Below are 22,406 nucleotides of genomic sequence, written 5' to 3' on the forward strand. Positions count from 1 at the left end.
AACACAACTCACAAGCAGAGGTAGGGGTATGTTCCACCTGATCATCCTCAAAGTAATGCCAATTAAAATGAGACAAAGGTAGGTGCCTTTTTGAAACATTAGCGAGAGCTCGATGAAGTGTGTGTGCTGTCGGTAATGGCGTAACCTCTTTTGAAATCAGTTTGGCAATATATAGTAAGAGCTATAACGTGCTGTTACCCTTTGGCTCAATAACCCCACCCAGTGTATCCTAAACTAGATTTCTATAGCCAAAAGTCGGGGAGGAGGAGTGGAGTATGTGCCTAATGAAGTCCCCCATCACACTGCCTATAATATAGGAAATTAGAGACAATTTGCACACTTATGATTGGAAAATTGTGGAGGTAAATTATGATATTATATTTCCACTTAATAGAAAACTATGAAGCTGTTAAGAAGATGTTTATATGCACCACAGCATCACAAGAGAATAGAGATTGGTACGTACCCTATGATTGCAACTGTATTAAAAAACATATAGGCATGGAGGAGAGGGTGAAGAGGAAATATGTGTCATAGGTAATGATTATGTAGGGTGGAATGGGTATATATGGTTTTGGTCTCATTTAATGAGTCTTAACATTGCGGAGAGCGGGAATGAGGGTTGACCAGAAGCTGAGATTTGGGTCTCAGCTATAGGGAGGGCCCTGACAACCTTCCAGAGGCCACAAATGCATTTATCTGGCAACTTAATGGACTGAGCTCTGACCGCAAGGCAGGTGCGGTCACTGTGGGTATCAGCTCAGCATTCTCCTGATAGGAAAAAGCCCACCGTGAGGGGTGATGGCCAGGTGCTCACTGCAGATTCCCTCCGATATATGGGAGGCTCCTGGAGCTCCGTAGTCTCCTCTACTACTGCTCAGGAGCAGGCTGTGGCAGGCGCCTGTGGGGACAGCTCCCAGAGGACAGGGCTGACTACAGGAGGAACAGAGCATCTGCAGTAGTGGCCATAGTGAGGTGAGTTGCTCAGCGGGTATGAGGGCCTCTCTGCTCTGGGGTGGGGGTTGGCGGGCTGTGGTTGGCCACCTGCTGTTTCACATCACCCCCCGAAGGTGACATGAGATGCAGGGGCCATCACCTTCACGGCGCCCCCAGGAACTCTACCTGGGCCCCCACCTACAGGCGCCACTGGGCCTCCTGCTCCTCCCCCTTCCACTCTCTTCCCACAACAACACACTGGGGCCTTGAAATAACACATCTTTCTTTACGCCATCATTTCCACAGAATTTGCCTATGATTCATTTGTTGTCAAGGGGTATTAAAACCTCCAGCTCCCAGGCACCCTGGTCTTTGTTCCCCTCCCTCCTAGGTCCCACCACTCCCCTTCCCACGGTGTCCTGCCCAGCTCTTACCCAGTCTTCCTGAGCCCCAGCATCCCAAACGCAGCGCCGCCGCCCCCACAACCACCCCCACCCCTCTCCTCCCCACTTGGCCTCTTGAGGAAGGGGCTGGGGCAGGTCCACATGGCACCTACCCACCTCCCCAGCCCAGCTCCACCAGAGGAAGGCCCTGCTGGGGGCCTCTAGCCTTAGGACTTGGAGATGAAGCCCTGGAAAGGGAAGAAAACTCTACCTAAAAACAGGAGGCGGTGGAACCTTCAGCCCCAGAAGCTGCCCCTTTCTGTGACTCCCCAACCCCCTCACTTGGGCAGGCTGGATTTTCCTCATACCTCGAGGCCTGGTCCCTGGGTCCCTCCCCGTCACTATTTCTGACTAGGCACAGGGGTATAGAGTTTCCACTGTGTGTGTGTGTGTGTGTGTGTGTGTGTGTGTGTGTGTGTGTGTGTGTGTGTGTGTTGGGGAGTAGGAAGAGCTGTCTTCTCACACCCTCATTACCCAGTAAGGCTTCGGGGTTCCCCTCCCAGTCCCTCCCCAGGGCTGTGTAGGTGTGTCAGGGAGCTAGAAGGTGGGGGTGGCAGGAGAGGAAGAGGGCGAGGGGCAAGGGAGCTGGGGGCTGCTGGGAGCCTGGCTGGGGTGACGGGAGCTGCTGTGGTCGGGTTATCTGATGTGAGGAGACAGGTGTGCAGCTTCGAGGCTCTGGGGGTGGGGGAAGAGCAGCCTGAGAGAGAAGTAGAAACGGCAGAAGCAGCCTGGAGCCAGCGAGGTAGACAGGAAAGACAGAGGTGGGAGAAAAGAGCCTTAGTGAACCCAGGAAGGCCTCTCCCCAGAGGAGGAGCACTTTTCTTCTCAAGTTCTGGAGGCAACACCAGAGCAGGCAGGCAGGTGGGCAGGGGGTTGTCCCCAGCCTCTGCCGTGGCCCAACTTCCCCAGCTCGCCAGCTCCCAGGGAACCAGGCAGCCTCCCCTCAACACTGCGGGGCTGATGGGCTCGAAGGTCCAGCCTTATCCCTGAATCAGAGCAGTTGGAGACAGTTGAGGCTCTGTAATCTCGGTTGGGGGTTAACGGGTGGAGGAGGCTTTGCAGGAGGAGATAATGGGGCGGACCTCAGGTCTTCCGCACTACCCACCAGCACAACACCGTGGAGCTGGGGGAGTAAGCGGAGTTGTTGGCACCATGGGCCGGGCCAGGGGTGTGTCTGCCATCCTAGGAGCTGGGTTGAGGGCCAGCTTGGCCTTTCACAAGAGGGGTCCACCTGTGAATCCCCGCTTCTACCCCGTCTATTCCTGACTTGGAATGTGTTGGAGGAGCTGCTTGTAAGGAAGATGATATCAGGTTAGAGGTTATCTCTTTAGAGGAGAAGGTCCCCAGAGGATGATGAAAATTACAGTAATAAAGGCTAACATTTACCGAGCACCGAACTCCATGCCAAGCGCAATTCTAAATACTACATAGTAGCTCGTGTGGTCCTCACAACACCTAGGAAGTAAGTACCATTATTCTCTTTGCTTTACAGAAGAGAGACAAATAGCCAGCAGTCCCACAGCGACTCAGGGGAGTGCCAGGGTTCAAATCCTGCTCCTGCTAGATGCCACTTCTGCTGCTCTTCATTGCTGCCCTAGACAAGGCCAGGCCCTGCGGCAAGCTGCAAGTCTTCCTTCTGTTACCTTTACCAGCTCTACACTGTCATTCACAGATGAGAAAGCTGAGGATCAGAGAGCTCACACATTTCCCCCAAGGTTACACAGTCAGTAAGAGATACTATTAGGATTCCAATGACCTGCTCTTAAAGTTCATCTCTTATTCACTCATTGCCTCCCTCAAGGCTGAGGAGTGGGCTGGAGGGGAGACCAGCAGAGCTACTGAGCTCAATCTGCCTCCTTGGCCCTCCCAGCCCAGAGCTCTGCCAGCAGTGGTAGGAGGAGTGTGGTAAGTATTTGCTGATGAATGAACAACTGAAGGACAAAATAATGAACTGTCGTCTTCCAAGGCAAAGGATTGCAGAAGCCACGGATATCCTGCCCACCGCCCTCCCCATCCACTCCTCTACCACCTCCAGTCCTTCCTGTGAACACAGCAGAGGCAGGAGCCTCTTGGGGTGGGGTCCCTATCAGGGAGGAAGTGCAGCTGGCTTCTCCCCCACCCCCTTTATCACTTCTCCCCCATTCCTACTTTATCACCCAGGGCCTCCACAATCCTCTCCCTGTCCCTCTCCAGGGGATCCTGGGTAGGAGAGGGAAAGACATGTACATCAGTGGGGCTAGGGGAAGCGGAGGAAGCAGAAAGGATACCAGGAGCATTTCCCCGACACGCTTAACCTGGGGCTCACAGTCCTTGCCAGGCTGGGCCAGTGGCTTAGGGGACCAAGCCCTTTCTGATAGGCCACTTGATCTATCTGGCCGGCCTAGTAGGCAAATGGGGAAATGGTAGTCAGGAGTTGACAAAGTTGGGGCACCTGCCCTCACTTCGGCCCTAGCCCCATGCCGGCTGCCACAGATGTTCACAGATGTTCACAGGTGTCTGCAGGATTGTTTTGTTTTTGTTGTTTTTTGACATAGGCTCTCGCTCTATTGCCCAGGCTAGAGTGCAGTGGTGCGATCATGGCTCATTGCAGCCTCAACCTCCTGAGCTCAGGCGGTCCTCCCACCTTGGCACCCCAGGTAGCTAGGACTACAGGCACATGCCACCAGGCCCAGCTAATTTATTTTTAAAATTTGTTTATAGAGATGCCACCTCTCTATGTTGCCCAGGCTGGTCTTGAACTCCTGGCCTCAAGTAATCCTCCTGCCCTGGCCTCCCAAAGTGTTGGGATTACAGGCATGAGCCACCATGTCCAGCCAGGATTTGGGATTGGGTCAGGGTGGCATGGGCCTTTTCAGTAGGCTTCTGAGTGCAAGTGAAGAGTGCAGCGGGGAGGCCCTACGGAGCTAAATAAGGGCTGTCAACCAGGCTATGTGTGACTTCTCCTTTCACCACCAAGGTCTGGAGGTCTAAGGGGAGCTCTGCCCACTACCCCCAGGAGCTCACGGGAGCTTCTTCCTGCCTTCCTCCTCTCAGCAACCAGTAACTGGGAGGCCATGTCTTCCTTCCCAGAGTCCAGCTCAGACAATTTGCAGAACAACCCAGCTTGAAATTTGATACTTGATCCACCCCTCGTGCATCCCCTAGATCATATAACCCTGGATCTGTGACCCTTGGCTCAGATCTGTCTAATTCTTAAAGAGTCTGTTCAGACTTGGAGTGAGGCTGTTGAGTCCTGAGGAGGGAGGGGCTGTGGCAGCATTGACAAGTTCCCCACATTCCTGTGGTACCTGAGTCTTTCCAATGACTCCCCTCACCTGAGGCTCAACCTCTCATTACCCACCCGCTTCCCTTCCTTATCACTGAGTTCTTGAACAACTGAACCAAAGAGCTTCTGGTTCATGTGCTAATGTTAACCTGCAAGAGGACACAGTCTTTGGCTCTCTCTCGGTCAACTCTGAATATGGTCTGCAGACCTAGGTTTTGGAAGACGCAAGAGCAGGAGGGATGGTCAGAATACTGGATGACAAAATGAGGATTCAAAACATTCGAGCAGGCCAGTATGGGATAATCAAATCAGATAAATATAAAGAGGGACAAATGCTACATTCTGCATTTAGTCAAAAACAAATTGGTGGCCAGGCACCGTGGCTCACACCTGTAACCCCAGCTCTTTGAGAGGCCAAGGCTTGGGAGGAAGGGAGGGGGTTTGCTTCAAGTCAGGAGTTCAGGACTAGCCTAGGCAACATAGAGAGACCCCATCTTTACAAAACACAAAAAAATTAGCTGAGTGTGCCGGTGGTCCCAGCTGCTTAGGAGGCTGAGATGAGAGGATTGCTTGAGCCCAGGATTTGAGGCTGCAGTGAGCTATGATCATGCACTCTGGCCTAGGCCACACAGAGACCATCTCTCTCTCTTTCTCTCTTTCTCTTTCACACACACACACACACACACACACACACACACACACACACACATACACACACACACACGAATTAGCCAAGTACAGAATGAGGGGGATGTGGCAGACACTTTAGGGAGAGGAGTTAGTATGAAGTTTCTGAAGCCACATGGAATTAACTTCACAGGTTCTGAAGTTGAAAGGAAGGTGTTTAAATTTGCATAAGTCTGTTTGCATTTCATTTTCTAGCAGGGACATTATTAGCCTTTTTGACTCTCATTTTCTCACAAGTGTACAGTGGAGTTTTCCGGAGGCTTCTTGACACATGATATCATAACAGGTTGAATGCAGAAGCCAATATGAGAATCTGGCTGCCTTCTACTAAACCAGACATTAAAGAGATTTGCAAAACTGAAACAATACTGTCTTGTCATTAAATTAGTTTTACTTTGGAAACTGGTTATTTTAAAGAAAAAATGTGTTATTTATTCTAACTTTTAATAGATTCATTATTGCCACATTTAAAGAATACACTTTAAAAATGTCTGTTTTAATTTCTAATGGTACATATTGATGAATCTAACCCACATACACAGAAGTTCTTTGGGGTCCTTATTTTTAAGAGAATAAAAGGATGCCAGGACCAAAATGCTTGAGAAACTCTGGTTTAGAGGCCAGCCACAGAGGTGCACGTTCAGAGAACTGCACGTACCCAGACACGGTGGTCGGCTGAGTTTCAATGTCTGGAACAAAGACAAATGACACCGAAGAGATCATGGTGGGGTTTATACCTCATCAGAGAAGCAGGGTTCCAACAAACATGGGGATAAATTAATCCATCAAACCCGACTCTTGAAACTTGTCTTGATTCTCTTTTCTCTGGGCATAAGCCACCCCTTGACAGAGAATATTGACATGAATTATAGGTCAGTAAATACGCATGTAGTGAAGTCCAGGTGTTGGTGATTGTTGAAGGATTGCCATTGACAAATAAAGAACATGACTGAAAGAAGTTGGGGACAGTAGTCACTACAGTTCCATGTATTTCAGATTTATATTCCTACCTTCCCATCTCTTTCCCACACTTTTCTCCCCAGGCAGCTTTCGGTTGGGGCCAATTTGGTTTACTAAGTGGCACACCTGTCCCCTGGTGGCCAGGTGGTACAATGACACCTTCTCTCAGTTCTGGTAGATATCATGGAGCAGGAGTCCCTAGCACCAAGAAGCTGAGATCTGGAAGAGTGGCCCCAAAAAATCAGCCTGGAGTGAGTCTAGAGGGCCCATCAGGGATCGGAGGTCGGAATGTGGGAGCAATGTCACCTCCTTGATAAAAACTTATTTGGCCATCTCAGCAACCCAATAGTGATGTTGGCCAGCACTTATGATTGATAACTACGTGCCAGGTACTGTTATAAATGCTTTACACAGATTATATCACAACAACAGCAAATCTATGAGGTAGGTACTATTATTGTTACCATTTTGTGGATGAAGAAACTGAGGCTCAAAAACATTAAGTAACTTGCCCAGGGTCATACAAATAACAAATGGCAGAGCCAGGCCTGGAAGACAGCAGTTTACTTGTTAACTGTTACTTTTAACTTGTTAACATTTTGCAGCTTCCACTTGGCATGCCTAGTACTCATCTGTCTGTAGGGCTGTCTTCTCCCACTGCACAGTGTTTTTCTTGGGGGCGGCGACTGTCTTGTTCATTGCCATATCCCCAGCACTGAGCTCGGTGGTGTGTCTGGTTAGAAACATTGGAAGGACTACATAACTTGGCTGCACCTCAGAGGGAACCTGCAGCCTCGCTCACTGTCAGCACGGACTATGCTCAGAGGCCGGGGGCACAAGACCCTGGGAGACCCTTGGCTGAGGTGTGAGAGGGTCAGATACTCCCTGTTGCCTGGGAGGAGAAGCCGGAGAGCAGATCCCTAACCCCATGTCGCTGGCATGAGGAGAGGTAAGCACCACCAGGTGCCCTCAGTCAGAGACTCAGAGCCTTGCTGAATCTCACTCACATCATGGAGATAGAGAAAGGGTGGAAGGGGGATGTGATTGGGGCTTTGGGGGCGGGGGCCAGGCAAGTGGCTCAAAGCTATCCCCGTAGGGCAGTAGCACCACCTAGTGGTGAAACTCAAGATGATTTAGGAAAAATAACCCAGCTAATACATAGCTGAGGGGAGGCTGGGAACCCCCTCCTTTGGAGACAGCACTCTCCTTGGATAGAGCCACAGGAGAGGGCCTGGAACTCTTCCAGCGTCTCCCCAAGCCAGAGCAGCTCACTCCAGAAGTGCTCACCAGGTTGTATAGAATGTGAAGAAAACACCCCCTACGGACATGTCCTATGGGCCACAGGCTGAAAAGAGCCGCCTGGCTGAGGTCATGTCAATGAAATCACACGCTCTTCAGGGAACAGCCTGCATCCAATGACTACCTGATGCAGGAATACAGAAGTGTCTCCCTCACTTCATCTTGGGGCAATCCAAAGGGCCATCCCAGCTTCAGAGATCCCCACACGGGTTGATTGAGACCTTCACTGAGACTGCTTTGCAGCCCAACTTCTCCCACTGCTAATTCTACTTCTTTCCCTTCCACCAGGGCTGATCATCCTGAGACCGTTCCCTAAAAAGCTCCCTGCACTTCAACCTGCATTTCAGAGTCTACGTCCCTGGAACCCAACTTGCAACACCATCCCGTATATCATATATCACATGCGTGCATACAGAGATTCGGAGCAGCTGTCTGGAGCAGCGAGCTCTCAGATTCCACCCGCCAGCCACAGGCTCCACACCCTGCTGTGCTTCTGGGTCTCGAGGAGCACAGACTCCCCATCAGCCTCATGGGCTCCCTGCCCACAATGAGGACTAGTTGCCTATAGGATGTCAGCATGATGAGCCATCTCCTTGGCCACGCTGGAGGTGTCAGACAGCATCCATCCTTCTTGTCATCTGCAGGCACCATGGGACAGGCAGACCGACCCGCACTGCACAGGCAGCCTGCAAGGAGCCTGGTAGAAGCTGGGGAAATTGATGGGCTCTGGTCACTCCTGGCAGGCCCTGTTTGCTTGCTCCAGGACTAAAGGAATCAATACTTCCTAGCACACCAGCGAGCTATTTATACCACATGATGCTTTGAGCCTATCAACCCCATGGTCTGTGCAGTGTTTTTGCTTTATGTCTCTTTTAAGGAGCAGACTCATTCACACTACCCCAGGTGTGGCACAGCCCATTGTAAGGGGAGGATGTTCCCTATAGCGCTTCCATATGATGTCAGGTTAGTGGCCATTCTGCCCGACAGATCAACAGAAGCACATGACGCCAGCATCCTCCTGGAGTCATTCACAATTAGTACCAGATAAGAATGCATTGTATAGACCAGTGCTGCCCCATAGACTATTCTGCGATGATGAAAATGTCATGCTTGTAATCCCAGCACTTTGGGAGGCTGAAGCGGGCAGATAACTTGAGGTTAGGAGTTCAAGACCAGCCTGGACAACATGGTAAAACCCTGTCTCTACTAAAAATACAAAACTTAGCCAGGCATGGTGGCAGGTGCCTGTAATCCCAGCTACTCAGGAGGCTGAGGCAGGAGAATAGTTTGAACCTGAGAGGCAGAGGTTGCAGTGAGCGGAGATCGTGTCACTGCACTCCAGCCTGGGTGACAGAGCAAGACTCTATCTCAAAAAAAAAAAAAAAAAAAAAAAAGAAGAAGAAAAAGAAAGAAAGAAAGAAAATGTTGTGTATTTGCACTGTCTGTTATGGTAGCCCTGAGGTTATCAAATACTGGAACTGCGGCTTGTGCGGTTGACAAACTAGATGTTTACCTTTATTTCATTTAAATTCTCACATATAGCTAGTGGCTACTTGATTGAACAGTGCAGGCATAGAACCAAAGCTTGGAATGTGAAAACTTGAAAACACTTGATCCTAATTATGCAATCTTCCTGGGGTATATTCCTCTTGGTTTACCTGGAAAAGTTCATTATAACACAGCCTTGGAAATTTTGTGTTCTTCTAGGTCAGCTATAAAAATGCTACATAAGATCCTTCTAACAGTGTATCAGAACTCCGTTCTCCACATGGAGAACACCCAGAGACATGCCCATTTATGCAGCTGTTGATTTCCTTTCTCTAAGTCCCTTCATGTTTCACAAAATAACCCTCAAGTTCTAAGCCCAATTCCCCTAAGTCCATCTCATCCCACTGAAACACATTTTAGCCTTTGGTTTGAAATATTTTCAGATGTTTCTGAAAAATTAGAGTGAATCACATCCCCAGGCCAACTTGTCCTAAATCAATACATTAGCTGGCATGATTTCCTTATTTTCAGATCACAATGCTGTTGGTTATTCTTGTTTACTGTGCCTAGCAACGCTATCCTTCATCATAAACCCCACTTCCTTGGGAAGCAGAGTGGAGTGCATCGGCGTAAGTTGGGCCCCTTAGGAGTCCTGTTTCTGCACAGCAGTGATTTGTAATCCTCCAGGTCACTGGCACAGCCGCCATCTGTAATGGCAGACACAGTTTTGCCAATAGCTGTTTGGTTTTCATTTTTGAGGGTCTCACGTAGGTGTCATATTGACTGCACACTTCCTGGGAGTAGAGCACAGTTTGGTCCAGCACCTCTAACTTTCCCAGCTCAGGGCCTGCTTTAGGAATGGGAACCTCTTTTATCTTCTGTCTGTGAGAGAGCTAGCAAGACCATCAGTCATCTGTCAGGTCCCCCAACTCAATGGGAAGCAGGACAATGTAGCAGTTAATTTGTGGCTTCTGAAGCTAGCTGCCAAAGGTTCAAATCCCATCCCTTGCTAGTGTGGCATTACTCAAGCTATCCCTTCTGTCAAATGGGGGTAATAATGATTCATCTCCCATAAGGTCCTTATAAGGATAAGGCAAATTGGTTTGCATAAAGCATTTATTTACAGCAGTACTTGCAACAAAGTAAGTACTATATAAGTATGAGTCATTTTTATTACCATAAGCAAAGCTTTCTACATTGGTTGACTTGACAAACTTCTGGCAAACTTTTTTTCTCTTTGTAAATCATTCAGCAGGCACTGTTTACATCCTTTCACTGCCATATCTCTAGCTTTCATCAAATCTGCCACACATTCCTGCCTTCTCTGTTGGCCTCACTTGGATTCTCCTACATGCTTCCAGTTAGCCAGCCAGAGGATTTTCCTGTCTCTGGGAATCTTGTGGAAAATCTTGCATTTTGGGGCACCTTCTCCTTCAGTTATAATGATATACCTTAGAAGTTTTACATTTACAAATGTCTATTTTCACACTCTCATTCTAAAGTAGAATCGATGATGACCTTTTCTCCCAGTTCAGCCCCATAAAAACTCATTTTCCCTTCTTTTCTTTTCCTCCCAGCTCCTAGACTTCCTTTGGAGGAGTAGCCTAGGTGGTGGGGCCCAGGGCTGAGTAACTGATATTCCCAGGAGTTCCCTGAAGAAGGCAGGGCCAGAGGGAGAGCTGGGAAGGTGGCGACATTACAAAGACAAATGCATGTTATAGATGAGGCAACAGCATTATACAAGGCTGAGGCGGAGAGCCCAGCAGGCCAGGGCCACGTCGTGGTGGGGCAGGGTCTGATTCGCATTGAGGCAGAGGTGAGTCTCCTTCCTTCTCCTTCTGATGGGTTGGTGGAGTTACAAGCCAGGGAAGGAAGGAAAGGGTCCCAGATCCAGACTTGCTCTGTCTGAAATCCAAGGCTTCCCCCAGGGACTGGGTCAGCCACCTGGGGAATGAGAATGGCGGTCTGAGCTCAAACATGGTGTAGTGAAAAGGACACCGGACCATGACTCCAAAGTCTGGTCCTGTCCTGGTCCACTTCTAAGACAGAGTTTCGCTCTTGTTGCCCAGGCTGGAGACTAATGGCATGATCTCAGCTCACTGCAACCTCCACCTCCTGGGTTCAATTCTTCTGCTTCAGCCTCCTGAGTAGCTGGGATTACAGGCATGCGCCACCATGCCCGGCTATTTTTTTTTGTTTTGTTTTTTTTGTATTTTTAATAGAGACAGGGTTTCTCCATGTTGGTCAGGCTGGTCTCGAACTCCCGACCTCAGGTGATCCACCCGCCTCGACCTCCCAAACTGCTGGGATTACAGGCGTGAGCCACCGCGCCCGGCCTGTCCTGGCCCACTTCTAACTAGTTATATATGCTTGGGTGAGTCAGGCCCTCCTCTGTCAGTTTTCCTTAATGAGGGGATTGACTCGTTTAGCAACTTACAAGTGTTTCTCCCACTGAAGAGCAAGCTGGACCAATAAGTTCTGCAGCTAAAATCAAACAAGGGTCTCTCCCTGGACCCTTGTAAAATAACAACAGCAATAATAATTAATGTACAGAAGTTTCACAATGTAAGTTCTCCCCCCATAAATATCTCCAAATCAGTGGTACCTGCTACCCTGTATATTAAAATATAATACAAATGGAGTCTGAGTCTGAAAACAACTCATATCTAATAAATTTAAGATTAAACGATATATATGCTATTCTGCAGTAAGGAAGGTGGCTTTCAGATGTTTTTCCACCTGAAGCATTCTGAGAGACATTGGGCCAGTGGACACCAAGGCTCTTGCAGTGTGAAGTCTGATTCCTCCCTGGGTTTTCAGGGAACTGCAGATGCAGGTGGAAGGACACAGCTTCCAGGAGTTGGGGCGGTCACGTTCCCACTGACTTTAACATTCCTAGTGACGCAGGGAATGCGGCCGCATTCCGCAAACTCAAAGCACTGATCTGAAGAAGCCTCTGTGATCCACGTCGAAGAACGCCCTTCTGTACCGGTCCCGCACACCTACAGCTCACTCTCACAAGGACCTCACCTTGGAGTAAACAGACAGACGCTTCCCACCAGCTGGGCTGGGCTGGCTGCGGAGGAGAGCATGCACTTGAAGTTGTATCATTCCGCCCCTGCCTCACGGGCCCCTTTTGACTTTTGGATGGTGGAGTGAGAATAAGAAGGCACCCTACCCTACCATCATGGAACCCCCAAACGCTCTCTCTGACTAGCCACCCGAGACTGCCCCGCTCTCCCTTCCCACACTCTGGGGTGCGGCAGCGCTAGCTCTTAGCCCTGTGGGTGAACAGCGGCCTTGAAACCACATTGAGGCGGCAGGGAGATCATTACTCAGCCGCTGGGGTCTGAAAATTCTTCTCCTCCATCCCACCCTGCCAGGTGGAGAAGATGCGGCTCACTGCTTCTCCAGACTGGAAGTGGGGAGGGGGTGGGGGGAGCAGACTCTCGGTTACTCTCGGTGATCCGAGGAGGACAGAGAGGGCTGGCTCTCCTGGGCGGGAGGTAAGGCACTGGCAGGGGGAGGACGAGGTCGGCAGGTGCTTTTCTGCAAACTGGGGACAATTCAGTCCTGCTACATGGATCCGTGGAAGGAGGGCTTCCACCTCAACCAACCCCTTAGATCCAGGGCGAGGAACTGTGGGCTTGGTGACAGGGACAGCTGTGGCCACCATCCATATTCTTCTGTGAGGCTGTTTTTGTCTGTTTTTCCTCCTTGGGTCTCTCAGCAGGTGGGTTCATGCCTGGTGCTCCAGTGATGGGAAGAAAACTCACCTCACCACAGCTACTGCCCGTGAGAATATAACCAGGGCAATGGGATATTGGTGGGCACTGAAGGGGGTGGGGTGGGAGCTGTGGGCCGATTATTCATCGTGAGTAGGCAGGAGAGGGAGACCCCACTAGGCTCTGGACACGGGGGGCCTGCAGTGGGGGGAGGTGCAGGTGTCTCTGTCCCTGAGGAATGGATGCATATCTTCTGCCTGTTCCCTCAACATCAGTCAGCAGCCACTTATGCAGTGGTGGGGGCGTCTCTGGGCAAAACCCTGCCTCCAGCCTCTGCCCTCTGCCCCCACTTGGGTTTCTTTGTCAAACAAACAGCAATTCCTCATGGCTGAGGTCTCAAGGGACTGGGGAAAGGCCTGCAGGAAAGGGGTTAGGTTGGACAGGAGAGAGAATGGGCTGGGTGGACAGGGGAGGTGGCAGAGGAGGGGCTGAACCCCAGATGGGGTGAGGAGGGCTGCTGAGTAGCCGCCAGCCCTGGGCCTGGCACGTGGCCCTGGAGGAGCAGCCCCCACCCAGGCACCGCCACAGGCTGTCCTAGTCAGGAGATCTCATTGCCAAACACTTCGAGCACAAGGGGCGTGAGCTTCATGCTGCACTCAGGCTGGAAGGAGAGGCAGCGGTACTGCTTGGAGTGCTCCTCATTGAGGCTGCGCAGGTCGGCTAGCTTCTGGATCATCTTGGCATAGAGCAGGTGGCTGCCCGGGGGCGGGTGGCGGCAGCGGATGTAGGTCTGCAGTGTGTTGGACAGGCGGTCCTGGATGGCCTCAATCAGTGCGGCGTCCTGCACCCCAGGACGATCTGTGGGCACGGGGGCAGAGGAGAAGGCACAGGAGCTCTGAGCTGGGCCCCTCACTGCTCAATCCCACCACCCCCCACCCACACAGACACTCAACGGCAGCACCCCCTAGGCCACCCCTCTATGACTGCTGACCGGTGATACCACTGCCCGGCCCCAAAGCCCTCCAGTGACTTCTCCATGCATTTAGGATCCAGTCCCAGGTCCTTCCATGGGCCCACCTGGCCCTGTCCCTGCCTGGCCTTGCTCCCGGTCCATGCTCTGTCCATCCCTCAGCGTCCCGATGCGCCGTGTTCTCTGGCCACCAGGATTCACATCTGTGCTCCCTCTGCTTGGAACTCTGCTCTGCTATCTTTGCCAGACTCTTACTGATCCTTTGGATAACAGTTTTAAAGGTCTTCCTCCAAAAGGCCATTCCTGGCAACACTCTACCTCCGTGGCCCAGACCACGTCAGCTTCCCTCCTTCTATTCTACCCTTCTGTAGTATCACTTACTTTATTTTTAAAACTCTTGCCTTGTTAGGAATTAGTCATTAAATAACATTTGTTTCATGTTTCCTCCTAAGCTTCATGGGAGAGGAGCCTGTGTCCCGTTTGCTGCTGAACCCCAGTACCTAGCATAGTGCCTGGTACCTAATAGGTGCTCAATAAATTGTTGCTAAGTGGATGAATGAACGAGGGAAGGCTGGCTGGGCAGGGGTAGAGGAGCCCACCTCCATTCCTTGAGCCTCCAGTCCAGGAAAGCATCCCTGGGCAGAGGCCACTAGCTTGTTCCCTAAACACAGCACAGGCTGAGGCAGGGCCGCCCCTCTTTGGACCTCATCACCGACATCATGTCCCCAAGGTCACAATAACTTCCTCTTCGGCCTTTTCTCCCTCTTCTCACCTCTACCCAGCAGAAGAGGTCAAGGGTCACAGCACGCTGCCTCCAAAATCAATCAGGTAAACTATATAGGCAGAACCATCTCTTAGACTCCAAGGTTTTGTACCCTGCCCGCAAGAAACCTCAAATAACAGGAATGTTGAGCCCAGTTCACACAAGAGCAGAGCCTGAGTATTGGGAACGCGCAGGCCTGTGTGTGGCCCGAGGAACCCTGCTTATCTAGTTCCTCAGAATCCCCCCTACGAATCACCTGCAAACTCTGCAAGGCAGAGCCAAGGGCAGTGAGGGGCACCTCAGCGTCCACACACCACTGGGGCTCTGCAAACCAGCAAGGTAGGTATTTCCTTCTCTGCCTCTCCTTTTGCTACATCTCCCTTCAGGTTGCCCAGCTGGCCCTCAGCAGGTCTTTGTCCTTCATACTCCCCGCTCCCCAGGTCCCTGAGCTCCTCCCTGCCTGGCCCCATACCTGGGGAGACGATGCAGATGGCCATGAGCAGGACATGCTCCTCCTCATGCAAGTTCAGCTTCTTCAGTCCCACCTGGAACTTGATGAGGGGCTCAATCAGCTCCAGGCTGTGTCCGGCTGTGAGAGACAATGGCCAGGCACTGTGGGCAGAGCTGAGGAGCCGCCCACCCACCTCCAACCCCATGGGTCTGACCCTCGCCCTTCTCTCCCTGTTGGTGCCTAACTCCCTCCCACGTATCTGATTGAAGCCCAAACCCCAGGACGGGTGGAGCCAGAGTCTGGGAGCTGGAAAAGTTGGAGGTGGAGTCTAGGAATACCTTTGGTCACGTCACTGATGCGGTACTTGTAGTCTTGGTTGCCACAGGTCCAGGACATGTCATCCATGGTGAAGGACTCATTGGAGCGCAACATGATGACCTCAATGGCACTTGACTTCAGCAGTACGATCTGGTCCTCAGAGGTGAGGTCTCTGCAGGGGAGGGAGGGAGGGAGGTCAGGTTACCAGTCAACGCCTTCAAGCCACACAAATCAGTTTAGTGTTTTGACAGGTATACACCTGCTGGGCACCAACATGCACCCTGGGTCTTTCATCGAGGAGCTCGCAGCCTGGCTGGAAGGGACAAGAGTGTTCCTTGAGAGAGAACAGTTCAACACTGTGATCATGTGCCAAGGCCAGAAGTGAAGTAGCTCAGTTACTAAGACAAGAAAAACTCGGAGACCAAGCAGCCAGAGGTATGGGGCACAGGAAACGGAGCGCAGGGAAGCTCCCAGCGTTGAGGCATGAATATGGTGGTCTGCAAAAGGTAGGGCCATGGTATCTTCAACAACACCCAAGTTTTCTCCTCCTCTCCCTTCTCCTGTCCTCCAGTCCTTCTCAGTAGTAAATTCAGCCAACTCTGTCTCCAGGATGTCTCTCGAGCCCGTGATCTTATTCCCACTCCTACCAGGAGTGCTCTGGTTCAGAGCTCCAGGGTCTTTTCCAATAGCCTCTTACAGGAATCCCAGACTTGTGTCTCTCCAGTCTCTCATTCATCTTTCTTACCACTGCTGCAGGTTAATGTCCTCTTTCACTCAGAAATCTTCACTGACTCTCAAACATCCTAGGATCAGGCCCACACTCCCTAACTTGGCTCCAATCTCTCATTCCAACTCCCTTTCCCATGGTAGACTCCACCAACCTTCCATTCTAGCAGCATCATGCCACTCCACATTCAGATGCTGTGTGTTCTCACTGTGCCTTTTTTTTTTTCTTGTGACAGGATCTCACTCTGTTGCTGAGGCTGGAGTGCAGTGTTATGATCATAGCATGCTATAGCCTCAAACTCCTGGGCTCAAGTGAGTCTCCCACCTCAGCCTTCCGAATAGCTAAGACTACAAGCATGCGCCACCATGCTCAGCTAATTTTCTTTTATTAGTATTTTTAGAGACAGTGTCCTGTTCTGTCACACAAGCTGGAGTGCAACAGAATGATTATGGCTTACTGCAGCCTCAAACTCCTGGGCTTGAGCAATCCTCCTGCCTCAGCCTCCTAAGTAGCTGGGACTACAGGTGCACACCACCATGCCTAGCTAATTTTTTTGGAGACGGAGTCTCACTTTGTCGCCCAGGCTGGAGTGCAGTGGCGCGATCTCGGCTCACTGCAAGCTCCGCCTCCTGGGTTCACGCCATTCTCCTGCCTCAGCCTCCCGAGTAGCTGGGACTACAGGTGCCTGCCACCATGCTCGGCTAATTTTTTTTGTATTTTTAGTAGAGACGAGGTTTCACAGTGTTAGCCAGGATGGTCTCAATCTCCTGACCTTGTGATCCGCCTGCCTAGGCCTCCCAAAGTGCTGGGATTGCAGGTGTATGCCTAGCTAACTTTTAAATTTTTTTGTAGAGATGGTGTCTCGCTATGTGGCCCAGGCTGGTCTCAAATTCCTGGCCTCAAGTGATCCTCTCATCTTGGCCTCTCAAAGGACCAGGGTTACAGGTGTGAGCCACTGCACCCAGCCATCACCACGCCTTTGAGCATACTACAGCTCCAGCCAGGAATACCCTTCTAATTCTCCATTTTGTTTTTCTGGTCCTGAATCCACTGTGTTTTCCGTTGGAGCCCCGCACCTTTTGACTCTTCAGCACAGTTAGGGCCATGTCGTTGTGACGCCTTGAACATTGCTGGTGCTCTTATTTTGCCCTTCTCCTCCAGTTCTGCTCTTTACGTGCTTGTTTTCTACTCCTTTTTTTTTTTTTTTTTTTGAGACAGAGTCTTGCTCTGTTGCCCAGACTGGAGTGCAGTGGTGAGATCTTGGCTCACTGCAACCTCCACCTCCCAGGTTCAAGCAATTCTCCTACCTCAGCCTCCTGAGTAGCTGGGATTACAGGCACCCGCCACCACACTCAGCTAATTTTTGTATTTTTAGTAGAGACGGGGTTTTGCCATGTTGGCCAGGCTGGTCTCAAACTCCTGACCTCAGATGATCTGCCTGCCTCAGCCTCCCAAGGAGCTGGGATTATAGCGTGAGCCACTGCGCCCAGCCACTTGTTTTCTACTCTTGTTTGTAAGTTACTTGGGGGCCAGCACCTCCTCTTAATCGCCTTACTGTTGCCCACACACTGACCATTGAGCTGTCAGCACAAGATGATCAATAGAGATGCGTTGATGATTTGAGAGGCCAATGACTAGTTCCACTATTCTGAGTCACGAATGGGCTTGTCTGAACAATGGCGAGGAAAAGGCAGGGCTCACAAATCAGCTTGCTTCTGGCTTTTACTCCCTTTCTCTTCCTGACTGTCTGCTTCCTCCTGGATATCCTGTAGATAGGCTGTCATCCCCTCAAAGGCTGCATGTTTATATAGAAAGACAGGAAGCTGATATTAACTGATGAGAGTGTTGTATCAGTGGGTGACAGATGGTGGGGAATGAGAAGGCTTGCATGATCAGGATGGCCAGCAAAGGATCTGTATTGAAAAAAATCACAACGTGCCAGAGTTGGAGGGCCCCTCTTAGGAACTCTTAGAGATGGCTCCTACATAACCTCTGCAGGACTCTCCTAGGGTCAGGGAGCTCAGGGCCTCTGGACACAGCCATGGGGTTGTTATCGCCGAGATTAATGACGTCTTCTATTGAGCTACAACCCACGTGATGGTACACTCATTTGTGGTTTATAGTTTGTGCTCAATAAACCCAGAACCAGATTTCTCCACTAGCCATGGGACTTCCTTTGAACCATAGCTAATGGAGTTTTTTAAAAAGGAAAACTACCGTGTCCTCCTTCAGATAGTCTAATGACACAATGTCTAAACATCTCACCATCCTTGTCACTTTTCTCTAGATGCTCAATCCACATTTAAAAAACAAAAATGAACACCATTCCCATTTTTGTTTTGACTCATTATACAAGTAAAACATACTCATTATCAAATCTTTGGAAAATACATAAAAATGTAAAAACATTAAATTTGCTCATAACCACACTTCACATTTTGGTGTATTTTCTTCCTGTCTTTTTTTCTTATTTATTTATTTATTTATTTATTTTTGAGACAGTCTTGCTCTGTCACCCAGGCTGGAGTGCAGTGGTGCAATCTCGGCTCACTGCAATCTCTGCTTCCCGGGTTCAGGCAATTCTCCTGTCTCAGCCTGTGGAGAAGCTGGGACTACAGGCATGTGCCACCACATCCGGCTAATTTTTGTACTTTTAGTAGATATGGGGTTTCACCATGTTGGCCAGGCTGCTCTTGAACTCCTGACCTCAAGTGAGTCCTGCCCGCCTTGGCCTCCCAAAGTTCTGGGATTATAGGTGTGAGCCACTGTGCCTGGCACCTTCCTGTCTTTTTTCTGTGCAAATATATATATACCCACAAATATACATAGAGAGAAGGAGTATATGTTTAACATACTGGAGCTTATACTAATTCTTTATCCTACTTCCTATATCACTCAAAATTATTTAGCCCAGTTCTTAGAGGGTTGCATGATGTTACATCATAACAGTATACTCTAAGTTATTGAGCCAGTCTTCCATTTATCTATTTTTGAACATTTTGATTGCTTCCAATTTTTGCTATCATAGGTAATTCTGGGAGGAATATCTTTATACATAGCCTTTTGTTGAGTGCCCCACTCAAACAGATGACCAGCAGTGAACACACCTTCCATGGATGCGGGTCAGAGAGACTTCAGTGGGATCACTGCTTTTGTGATCCAGACATCCTGCTGCTAGGAACACAAACCCAAAACGACCCCAAATGACTGCCCACAGCCTGGAAATACAGGGCCTTTCTAAATACAGCTCACAGCCGGGACCAGGGATGGTGGCGGGGTGTGAGTAGAGGTGGAGTTACAGGGGAAGCCATAAGAGAGCTTGTTCCATGATGATAGGCATCGGCACAGCTCCATTCCCCCTCCCTCACCTGTGTGACATTTGCACCCTCCTCTGTCTTCACGCCTGCAGCCCCTTCTGGGCACCCGAGATGTGCCTGGAATTGTGTTGCTGTTTCATCTTTCCCACCCTCAGAGGCAGAGCCCGGCCCCTCCCCTCCCGCATTCCCACGGTACCTCCAGCAGGCTTGTAGCAGGGCTCTTATCTCCTTGCAGCAATTGTTTACATGTCTATCTCTTTCATCAGACACCAAATCCCTGGATGCCAGGGACTGTCTTCTCAACAACTTTTGTCCCTCACAGTTTATGTAAGAAAGCTATTTGTTGGATGGATGAAGAAATGAATGTGGAGAAAAGGCACAGCACGAAGGAAGCATGATAACCCCCAGGGCTCTTCCCTAGGTATGGAAATGGCAATGAAGGTGAAGGCATTTAGCAGAAGAGGGCAGGGCTGCAGCTTATGAGGCCTGGTCTCTTGTGTACTTTACTTGTCAGTGAAGCCTGGGGGTCCTAAGTCCTCGGATCTAAGGCTGCTCTTGGCCATTTAGATGCTGCTGCTGATGCCGCCTCCTCCATGCATTTCATTTGCAGTGCCAGCAGGGAGGCAGATTTGTGGGGTGAGACTGAGAGGCTAAGGGAGGAGAGATGGGAGGAGAGAGCAGGCCAAGGCCACACTGTAGCGCAGTTCACACCCAGAACAGCCCATCCAGCCCCGCCCCACGTTGGTCTCATGCCCACAATGGAGACTCATCCTGTGCCCCCACACACCCACACAGAAGTCTCATCCTGCCTTCCCCACACCCTCCGCCCCTGCCTGCAGGCAGCAAGATCAAAGCCACCAGGGATGCAGCCACTGTTCTTCTATGTCTTGGAACAATAGAACCCCTAGGTGTGGAAAGCAGCAGAACCAGAGAGCTACTGGGCTGGCCCACCCTGGGCCCAGTTGGAGCCTAGGTTTGGGCTCCAGTCCAGGCTCAGCATTACCTCTGTCCAGTCACAGAGAATGTCCATACCAGTGTCCTTGCAAGCTCTCTTAGCAAGGCCTGCTCCATTTTCGTTGGCATACCTTCTGCTCTGGGACTTCTCAAGTCATACTGAAGACAGAGAAGCCAACCCTAGCATGTTCAGGATCAGTTTAACCCATTTTGCATCAATGGCTGGGCAGCTCCTGTACCTGCCCATATGTACCTCACTTTAGCCATGAGTTGCAAGGACAGACTAGCGGACAGAGGGGAACATGATGAAAGGAAGAGGGCAAACTTCAACTTAACCTCAGGAAGAGAAACTGAGAGTAGTGCTATTTGTGTCAGGGTACATGTGGGAGGGCAATGGATAGGGGCCTTGAGCATGGGAGAAATTGGAGGCTGGGGTTCCTTAGTGAAGGGGGCAGCATTGGAGTAATCTGATTTAATGAGTAACTTTCTTTTTAGGACAGCTTTCCCGTGTGTGCAATCTCAGCCACCATTGGAATCACTGAACCTGGAATCACTGTATCTGGAAAGGGCCGCGGGGGCCCTCTGTCCTACTCCCCACTAGAGCAGGGAAAGATGAAGCCTGTGTAGACGAGGACTGCTGTCTGACATGAGGATGGAAGTCAAGTGCTTCTGTGTTTTTTCCCTAGCCGTTTACACAAAACAAGACTTTGGAATATGTGGAGTTTGCAAACAGTAACGTGAAGCGTGGAGGAGGGAGTTGGAACTTGTGCTCTACGGAATGTGTTGTCAGTTCCAAGGAAAGCCTCTGAGGGTAAACCCCGGGCTCAGAGCAATGCCGGGCTCACACAAGATCTGTCGCTTGCTCCTGCCTGCCTGCCTGCCAGAGGGGCCCTCGCTCCTATCACTACAACCAAAATGTGCAATGCAGTAGGAGTGTCTCAGCACTGTCTGCCAGTTTTCTCTTCTTCACCATTTTCACATTAGTTGCAGGGGAAGAGCATCAAAAAATTTCTGATATTTGGGTTGGTGAGAGGCATAAAATAACACAGAGCCGGTTTTCTCAGGGCAGAAACAAACTGGAAAGTTCTGGGTTTAGTTCTGTGAATGACCATCATCTCACTGGCAAGGCATTAATTTAGGCAATAACTCATGGCTTTTCTACACAGCTAAGAGGGCCATACATCAATATATGGCACCTCATAATCTGTTTCCATCCAGAGCCAGCAATGTTAACTCATTTTCCAGCTCCCCGTATTCCAGCACTGAATCTGAGCATTAGTATCTAGGAAGCATTTTGCCCCTCCTGCCGGAAATACAGCTATTGCTGCTACTTGAAAGACAATAACATTGCTTGAGATTGATTTACTTCTCTTTCTCAACCATATTGTTTATGTATTTTATGGCAATATACCAAATGAACTTTGGGGAAGAATGAAGATACAAATATACATAAATATAGCCATTTCCCAACACATCTATTAAATGTGTCAATACTCTATTGTTTTAAGAATATTGGCCGGCAGTGGCTCATGCCTGTAATCCCAGCACTTTGAGAGGCCGAGACGGGCAGATCACGAGGTCAGGAGACCAAGACCATCTTGGCTAACACGGTGAAACCCTGTCTCTACTAAAAATACAAAAAAATTAGCCGGGCATAGTGGCGGGCGCCTGTTGTCCCAGCTACTCGGGAGGCTGAGGCAGGAGAATGGCGTGAACCCAGGAGGCGGAGCTTGCAGTGAGCCGAGATCGTGCCACTGCACTCCAGCCTAGGCGACAGTGCGAGACTCTGTCTCAAAAAAAAAAAAAAAAAAAAAAAAAAAAGAATATTGGCTGGGCATGGTGGTTCACGCCTGTAATCCCAGCACTTTGGGAAGCTGAGGCCGGCAGATCACCTGAGGTCAGAAGTTCAAGACCAGCCTGGCCAAGATGGTGAAACCCCATCTCTACTACTAAAAATACAAAACTAGCCAGGCGTGGTGGTGCGTGCCTGTAATTTCAGCTACTCAGGAGGCTGAGGCAGGAGAATTGCTTGAACCCAGGAGGCAGAGGTTGCAGTAAGTTGAGATCGCGTCATTGTACTCTGGCCTGGGCAACAAGAGAGAG

General features: G+C 50.2%; 1 protein-coding gene across 3 annotated transcripts in view; it reads right to left on the bottom strand.

Annotated features, from left to right (window-relative positions):
- Positions 1-10,176: 10,176 nt before the first annotated feature.
- The window catches only part of VDR (vitamin D receptor), a 63,002-nt gene continuing 50,772 nt past the window's right edge, over positions 10,177-22,406 (bottom strand). For all 3 annotated transcript variants that reach the window (XM_054443072.2, XM_054443071.2, XM_054443073.2), the window contains 3 exons: positions 15,326-15,477; positions 15,009-15,125; positions 10,177-13,661 (listed from right to left, as the gene is read on the bottom strand). In XM_054443072.2, the coding sequence (XP_054299047.1) occupies positions 13,402-13,661; positions 15,009-15,125; positions 15,326-15,477 (529 nt within the window). In that variant the 3' untranslated portion in view covers positions 10,177-13,401. The remainder of the gene's footprint in view (positions 13,662-15,008; positions 15,126-15,325; positions 15,478-22,406) is intronic.

The sequence above is a fragment of the Pongo pygmaeus genome, chromosome 10, assembly GCF_028885625.2.
Source record: "Pongo pygmaeus isolate AG05252 chromosome 10, NHGRI_mPonPyg2-v2.0_pri, whole genome shotgun sequence".
Taxonomy (NCBI): Eukaryota; Metazoa; Chordata; class Mammalia; order Primates; family Hominidae; genus Pongo; species Pongo pygmaeus.